The 8,856-nt window shown below is 44.3% G+C and overlaps 1 protein-coding gene across 1 annotated transcript in view; it reads left to right on the top strand.

Annotated features, from left to right (window-relative positions):
• Window positions 1-214: 214 nt before the first annotated feature.
• The window catches only part of STK26 (serine/threonine kinase 26), a 32,140-nt gene continuing 23,498 nt past the window's right edge, over window positions 215-8,856 (top strand). Inside the window, exons 1-2 of the mRNA XM_071569033.1 lie at window positions 215-477; window positions 588-700. Of these exons, the coding sequence (XP_071425134.1) occupies window positions 659-700 (42 nt within the window). The 5' untranslated portion in view covers window positions 215-477; window positions 588-658. The remainder of the gene's footprint in view (window positions 478-587; window positions 701-8,856) is intronic.

Below are 8,856 nucleotides of genomic sequence, written 5' to 3'. Positions count from 1 at the left end.
GGGGCACGGCTGTGCCCGGCCCGGGGTGGGCTGGAGCTGAGGGGGTCCCCTCTCCCTTCCTCCCTCGGCCCCCTCGCCCTCCCTCCCTCCCTCGGTGCCCTCTCTCTCCCTCCCTCCCTGCATCCCCTCTCCTCCCTGGGTCCTTCTCCACCCGGTGCCCGGCCCGGCCCGCCCCGAGGCGGGCGCTGTGACGCGGCCCGTGTGGCGGCCCCGCCCCGCCAGGCCGGAGCACAGACGGAAGAGCCGCCGCTCCGCAGCCGCCGCCTGCAGCGCAGCCCGACATGGCGCTCTGAGCCAGCCCCGGCCGCGCCGAGAGCCGCCAGCCCGGGGGGCCCCGAGCAGCCGCCCCAGCGCCGGGACTGGGGACCGGGGAGCGGGGCATGGGCAGGGCCGCCGCGGGCAGCCCGGCGGGCAGGGGACAGCGGCAGTAGCGACCCCCGGCCCGCCCCTTGGCGCAGCGCACCCCGCGGCCGCGAGGTGAGGAGCCGGCGGCGGGCGGGGGCCGGCGGGCAGGGCAGGGCGGGGAGGGAAGGAGGGAGCGCGGCCCGCGCTGAAGCCGCCGCCTCTCCGCCGCTTTGTCCTTCCAGGCCCCGCCGCCGCCGCCCAGGAGCAGGAGGCCGAGATCGGGGAGCAGCGGGCGGCGCCCGCCGCAGCCGCCATGGCCCACTCGCCCGTGGCGGTGCAAGTGCCCGGCATGCAGGTGAGCTCCGCGCCGGGCCCAAAATGGAGGCGCCGGGCCCGGCCCCGGCTCCGGAAGCGCCGCTCGAGGCCCGCACCGGGCGGAGCCGCCGCGGGTGCGCGGAGCGGAGCGGGGCGCGGGGAGGCCGCGTTCGGCCTGGGGGAGAGCGGGGCCGGGCGCCTCGCCGGGGCAGGGAGGGAGGGAAGCAGGGGGTGCCCCGAGGTAACGGAGGCCCCGGGGCCGAGTACCTGCAGCCCTGCGGGGGCGAAGGGATTCCCCTCCCTCCCTGCCCCCTTTGTTCAGGGGTGGCCGTGCCGCATCCAGGAGCACGTAAGAGCCTCTGAAATTGATTAAAGGCGAGATGGAGTTAATCGCAGGGTGTGTGGGTGCGCTGTAAATGACATCCCAGGCGTGCTGGCAGGCGGACCTGCTGCAGGACTGCCCCACCGAGCTGGCGCTGGGCCTGGAGCGCAGCTTCCCAGAGGACCTTGGGATTCATGGAAAGGTGGGAACTGCCGGGTCTGGTGGGAACAGAGCACAGGGGAATGTAAGCTGTCAGAAGCCTGTGCTGTTTCTGTATGGTTGTGTTACCTGCTTAGAAAACAAACAAGTTGGGATGTTACTGACTTTCGTAAGAAAGGTGGAATATCTCTGATACTTCATTCTTACTCCAGTGGACAATCTAGTACTAGTTTGATGAGATCTTTATGAAATGTAAAGATGCTGAGACCCAAACTCAGTGTTGATTTTTGCTTCTCAGACACTGGCAGCCCAGTCAGTCTTGAGCTCTCTCTTCATTTCTGGGATAGTCATGCCTGTATAACATCAGAGGTTTTTCCACTTCAAATAACATGTAAACCTTTATGATACGACTCTATGTATGTGAGACAGGTAAAGAGTTCAGGAGGTTTCAGAACAGAAAGTTAAAATTTCTCTTGATCTGGTATCTTTATGAGTTCTAGAAATTGTAGAATTAATGTATAAACAGTGTTCATACATTAATTTAGGCCAGGTAAAATACCAAGGTTTAGTTTACCTTTCTCATTTCTAATAAATCCTAGGCTTTCTGAAGGCAGTTACATTTTGGTCATCCACTGAATTTCTGTTTCTATAAGAGGACAGAAGCCACATCTACTTGGTCCTCTTGTTCCATATGTCAGAGTAAATGTTGTGTTGGTACACCCTAAAAAAATATTGTGATTAAAAGATTTAGAGGCTTTAGCCTGAGGTTCTTTATTTACATCATCTGGGCTTTTTAGTGTGTTTGTATTTGAGAAACTTCCATATCAACATTCTAGTTTTGTCAGTTTCTAGTTTTGTCAGTTTCTTATTTTTATGTCTTGCTTTCCTATTTTCTTAGCTGTCCTGTCAGCACAAAAGGACCTTGAAATGACTTGTTTGTTTTCCATTGTTATACCAAGAAACTTTATCTGATAGTATACTTAACTTCATTAGTATTGTTATTAGTGTAACCCAGACCCCTTAACATATATTTGTATGTTAAAAACACTTTTTAAACTGTTAGATATGTACAAATGCATAAATTAAAACTTTTTTCCTCGGTGACCTTTTTTTATGAAGACAATTACATAAATCCTGAAAGTCTTAGAATACAAAGAAGTAGAATTTAGTGTAAAATTATTCTGCTCAGCCTTCTTTTAGAAGAGTCATAATACATAGTATTTTAATTAATGAAACACTAAACCCAACACAACAACTGTACTGGAAGAGTGTGGTAGTCTGAGGTAGAAGAGTTGCTTCCTTTGGTTTTTTTTAACCTATCTGAGCTGTTCAGTCAGGATCATCCCAGTGATAAAAGCAACTCCTCTTCTGCTCAGTGTAAATGTGTGAGGATTGATTGAAGAAGGAATAAATAGGTTCTTCTGTGATGGAAGATCTAATAGTGATGTTAAAACTATCACTCTGGGAAAGTGCCTTTAATGTCAAACCCCTTGTTTTGTAGTCTATTGTATTCATTTTATTGAATGTAACAGTTGGAAACTGAATTTGTCAGGGAATGTGTCACAGGTTTGAAGTTTTCAGTTTTATTGCAATCTTATGCTTTCCCTTGCATTTTGGTATAGAAAAAAATTCCAAGAAAAATCTAGAAATAAACATGTTATATAATTCCCATACTCCAAAAGCAAGACTTAAGACAGTTTATCTCCAAAGTATAACACAAGGTTTTTTGAGTGTTCTAAGATTTTTCATCTTATGAAGAGTCGGGTTCCCTTTAAAAAAAAAAATCAAACATGGAAAATTACAGAAAGTCTCGTAGGGTTATTTTGGTGGACTTGGTGGCTGACTGTCAATACCCCGGCAGCAATGGCAGACCCAGAGAGGTAGTATTATCTGTTGCCCTTATGAGCAGTTACAGAACAATTTGTTTTTGTAGTGGTTGCATTCTGTTTAACCTGTCTTGTGTCTCTAACAGAACCAAATTTCATACCTAACAATTTTTGCTTGTGCAGACAACTTTCTAAATACATTCATTTTCCTTGTTCCTTTGGAAAGACTCCACTTGATCCAGTTGTACAATGTTAATGTGCCCAGCTGCCAAACTTCTGAGCCCATTCAGTAAAGTCACAGTGCTCAGTGTATGTGTAAAATGAGTGCTCTGAAGCTGAGCATGATACCCCAAATTGTGGCATTTTACACGAGCTCCAAGAGGGAGGAATAAAAATATTCAAGCTAGTTCTTAGTCTGGAATGCTTTGAGATCTAGCTGAGAAAGTTGTTCACCAGCCCTACCTTCAGGGAATCCAGTTGAACTCGTAGAGAACATTTCTGGGTATGCTGCAGCCTGCCTGTGTCTTTTGCCAGCCCAGTGAAGGTGCTGGACCCCTCAGCAGTCCTATACAAATGCTTCTCTCTTGCCCAGCAGGCAGGATGGAGAGTTCAGAGGGTTGTTTGTTTCAAGTGATCAGAACATTTATGTGTCAGTCTTTTCAGACTGATGTGTTTCTGATGAACTTGTGTTCTTGGCAACATCTCATACAGTACTCCAAAAGTTCCTTCCAAGTAAGAGAGGCTGGAAACTGTTCTCTTGCAAGTGAGTCACAATTAACTTTTCTAAGGTGGACAGTGAGGATACTTTTCAATGCATCAGCATTTAAATTTTCTAAACTGCTCTGTAAAATTGATGGAGCATCACTCAAATAGTAAATGCTTTTTTTAGGCAATAGAGTTTTAATGTATAGACTTCGCCCTTTCATATTCTAATTTGTTGTGCAAAATTTTAAGTCTGTGAAATATTAATTTATTAACTGATGGAACTGTTGATTCTCCTCATTTGCATTTCTTGTTAGTATGGGCTTCTTTGGAACCTGGTTGGGGACTTTATTTTTCATTACTTCTGCTGTCCTACTCATCTAAACACTTTCTGTTTCCTTTCTCATGGCTTTGTTGATATCTGCTGATCCTGTATGGCAGGAGTCTTGAGCACAGCCAGAAAGGTTGTTTAGACCTGATCTCCATCTGTTTTTGTTGGCATTCAGAGTATCTTACAATAAAGAGCCCAACTTCCTCTAGAGGTGGAGCAGCCCAAGCATGTGACCTGTCAGCCGGTGTGCTCTGATTCACAACTGAGGGATTGCTTGATTAAATACAAACTGGGATGGCAAGGTGAGCTTTGCCCTCAGTGCTGCCAGTTCAGAGTGTCTGTTGGGCACTGCTCGCTGCACAGCCTGAGCCTGGAGAGTCCCTCCCTGCAGGATGCTCAGGGGCAGATCAGATAATGCATAGTTGGATGGGTACAGAAAGATTAAACAAAAGGTGGCATTTAATTTTGTAAATGGTCTTTTTCACAGACCTAGAAAAAATTCTCTTAAATTAGTGCACGTGTAGAGATGGACTGTTTGCATGTGGTGCCCACAGCTGGCCTGGAAGTGTGTCAGATTATGCATTGTAGTTACAGGAATATGACTTCTATTAAGGGCAACCAGCCTGTTACTGTCAAAAACTTAAATGGTTAGAGAGTGGCTGTTAAAGGAACTTAAATCTCTGGAGAAAGATCCATTCAAAGTTCTGTTAATTTATTCCTCTCTTAAGAACTGAGCTGTATCCAGATGCTTCTATAGAGAACTTAGGATTTAGAGGCATGTCTTGCTTTAGAGAAACTGGAAAGTCTAGCACTTGCAGCACACCAGAAGACTTCCCCAGTGCCTGGAAAACAGGTTTCTTGTGATTAAGCTGATGTGGACTGTGGTATTTTGTCCAATTTCAGTTCCCTGACTGGTACTTTGAGCCACAGTGCAGGCAGACTACAGGAAGACAGTGTTTTAAGACTTGTGGAGAATGTGCCTCTTTGCTGCTTGTAGCAGATATGCCTTAAGATACTTGTGGAATTCAGCACTGCAGTTGTTCCTGGTTGTGCTGGATGCACAAACTGAATCATCTCTAACATTGGATTGCTAGCTCAGCTCAGGCTTTATTAGTTAAACTTGGTTCTTCCATCTTGTGCACTGTGGTAAGTTACTCTGGTGACAAAGAAAAGTAGAGCTCTGACATCCTTGTACTGTCTCAGTGTTACCAAAGGAGGAGAATAGACAGAGACCTGAAGTGTTTGACACATGGGAGCATGTTGGCATAATCACCTGGAATTCAGCAGGTGCTTTGGTCAGGCTTAGAAGGAAAAGTCCCCAGCAATCGTGCTAGTATTTTTTCTGCAGATATTACAGGTTTATGGGTACATTAAGTGCTTTGACATGGAATTCAGAGGCAAATCAGCTGAAGCTGGAGAGAGGACGTAAACCAAACTCATCTCAGTCTCTCTGCCATTCTGTACTGTACTATCATACACTCTCAGTTTTGACAAGAGAATAATATCCCTCCCAACGGTAAAAACATGACATCTGAAACCAGACTTAAAGCTTTTAAATGATATAATAATTATTTTATTCTATAATGCTTTTTTTCTGTTGATTTAAAATAGGTAAGATTCACACTGGCTGTGTCTGAACTTGTGTCTCAACTTTACAAATCCTTATGAAATTTTTGTTTTGTTTTTCTCCTTTTCCCCTTTTCCTCCAAAAGGAGAATGTAGAGCAAGTAATACCTCAGTAATACATTGTAATTTTTTGTTAAAAATCCAACAGGTTTTTTTATTTAGGTTTTTATTTTGAGGGAAGGAATGTTTCCTTCTGTATAAAAACTTTGTGGCACGCTGGGAGGAGTATGTGTGACTGAATGTGCCTCTGCAACAGTATTTGACCTATGAAACATGAAAACATCATAGTGAAGATAGACAAGAGTATTAGCCTTGGGTTTCCGTCATCTCCAAAACTGAAAGAATGAATTTTAAACCCAGTAGTAAAAGTACCACTTGTTTGCTCTTTAGTGGTTGCCTTCAGGTTTAGAAAGAGTCCTGAACTCTGGAAAGTGGTATGAGACTATTGTTTTGTCTTGTTTATTCTTAGGGGCTGAATTTAATAATTAACCAAAGAGTTTAGGAATGGGGTTTGGGAGGATGAGGTTGAAAATGAACAGTACGAAGTTGATTTTGGAATGCCTCTGTAACAAGTAATTTTTTGTCACATTGTGATTAGTGGCCGTGCCTGGGTGTTGTCATTGAAGAACTAAAGACTTGGTGAGCTGTCTATGACATCAGGAGTCACTGTTCCAAATCCTGCTATTTCCTTCTTACAATAATTGAAAATCAAATTCCTGTCTAATACTGCCTCACCAGTTTTTACTCTATTTAAAGAACTCTCATTTGTTCTTAAAACTTCTGGCAGTTCTGCTGGAACGAGTCTGTTCTGCTGATAGATGAGGATCATTGAGCACAGTCCTGAGCTCTGAAGGAGAGACTCAGATCTCATGGGAAGTGTGCCCACCTCGGGATACTCGCTGAAATATCTTCTGCCAGAGGATTGCTGGCCAAAAAGAACTCAATCAGAGAAACTTGACATGGTAGCAGTAGCTTGCTGGTCTCATTCTTCCCTGTATCTCGTGCCTATGGTTTTGCAGAGGTGGGTATATCGATTATAGCCTGGGAAAGAGCATGGCTTCAACTAAATTCCTTCTTTATGAGAAAAACCTTGAAGAACCCCAGGGTTGATTCTTGGGAGTAGCCAAATTTGTGTTGCTAAAATCTGGATTTAAATGGCCTTGATTTAAGCAGTGTAAAGGAAAAGCCTTGTGGCAGGTTCTGTTTGAGTTCTGTGTGTACCAATGAAGGAGAACAAGAAATGAGAAATGTTCAAAAATCTGGAGGTTTCACACTTGGGCTGTGGAACGGGCAGTCTGAGAGCCCAGAGTGCCTTCACTGTTTTCATGAATCAGATGTCAAGAACCTTGTGTTCTGCCCTGAAGAATTGGGTTTTTTTCCTGTTTCCCCCTGCTTCCCAGTCTTTCGCAGACTTTCCTCTCAACTGGGTACTGTTCTGTGTTCTGAATATTTGAATAATGTTGACTGGGGGAGGATCAGAGAGTGTCTATGCTTTACTAGATGATAAGTTGTGTTTCAATGGAGGGTTCTGTGTTGGCGCTGAATGCAGAATAATAAAAACACTGTACAGCTTGAAGTGACCACGAGTGTTGTAATGTACCTAAATGTAAAAACATTGAATAAAATAGATTGAGTTTCTACTGATGTAAATCAAAAACGTGCAGAGAATAAGGAGGGGAGCTTGATGTTCTTGCTGTTGATCTCTCACCTAAGAAGGTGTCATTTGGCAGCAGGTCATAGCAAGAACATTTTTGCATTCCTGCACAGCTTTATTCTAGCCTAGTTGGCAAGAAGAATCCAATTCTTTTTTTTTTTCCAGGGTGTTTATTTTCCTCCCCTCCCCCTTCCCCTCGCCTTTTATGTAATGAGATGCTTTGCCATGCTATGAATGAGCTGCAAAGTATTTGAAAAAGGAGTTTCCTGTAGCAGGCAGGTTGGTTCTGGCAGTGGAGATTTTTTGCTTTCTTTGTAGCTCATTTTGGAGTTGCATTTCTAGTTTTTCCTTGTGCGTTTTTTGTAGCTTCAGGTCCAGTGTCATTGATATGATCAAGTGCTGGTGTTCAAGAGGAGAGTTCAGCTTTCAAGCTTGTGATCCTCTGGCCTTGGGGAGAGGACAGAAATGTAGGATTCTAATAGACTGGTGTGTTCACCTTCCTTTCTCCAAATGGTCCCCCCCAAAACTAAAGGAATGGTGTGATGTCCTCTGACCGAGGGATTGCACTTGGGGTTTGCTGCAGGTGATCACTATGCCTGGAAATTTTTCTATAGTAAATAAACTTATGGGCTGCTCTTTAACCCACCCACACTGTGGTTGGGAGGTATCCCTTTTCAGCTGGTGTGTTTCTGCATCACTTTTATTTTGTTTAGCCTGCAAATAAGTAATGGCTTCTTCAGTGGAGGTAGATGTAGCAAAAATCCATGTGTGTTATACTTTGAGATCTTGTTCCTGCTTTTTAGTTTAGGAACTGGCAAGTTAAAAGCCTGGATTTTGTTGTTATTTTTGTTCTAGCTGGCTTATAGTACGAGTTTAATCTTATTTACAGGAGGAAAATCTGTGTATCAAGTTCTGACTTGCACAGAAGAAATGCTAAAATGGCTTCTAAAATAGTGAGGAGGTCTGTCAAACTTACATAGCAGTTGCCACTTAACTGTAGATGTTAAACCTTTAAACATTAGGAAAATGGTGGAAAAGCCATAGTGATAGAGTTTATTGCTGGCAGAGTTCTGACATAGTTGTTCCTTTAAATGGGTGTGGCAAAAATTAAAAAAAATTTGTTTGTGTACTGATAAGCAGGCTGTGTGCTGAAAGGAAAGGCACAGTGCTAAATGTAGGCTGCAGCCCATAAATGGTTATTTTTCCATATTCCTTTTAGATGTGGCTTTTATAATCTCTCTGCACATTTGGCTTTTCAAAGCAGTTCTTAAAATGGAGAGGTACAAGTGTTCTTCAGCAAGGAGAAATCATAGCAGTTCTCTGTGCTCTGACTTCCAGTTCAGGTTAGTTCATTGAGGTGGGTTAGTTACTCACTCTGTAGTCACTTGTCCTGCTCTGTTCAACAGAGAAGATTAAATTTGTTGTGAGAGATCAGTTTGCTGAATTCTAATTAACACAGATGAGAGTTTGAACACTTTGGGATACCAGAAGCTGTTGATTTCTTGAACTGATTTCTGTCTCCATTTCAGGATGTCCATCCTCCTAGACAGGGAATGTTCAGCCACTCATGTGTTTT

The sequence above is a fragment of the Pithys albifrons genome, chromosome 14 (genome assembly GCF_047495875.1).
Source record: "Pithys albifrons albifrons isolate INPA30051 chromosome 14, PitAlb_v1, whole genome shotgun sequence".
NCBI lineage: Eukaryota > Metazoa > Chordata > Aves > Passeriformes > Thamnophilidae > Pithys > Pithys albifrons.
Note: the sequence above shows the minus strand (reverse complement) of the source record. Positions and strands in the feature narration are given on the sequence as shown.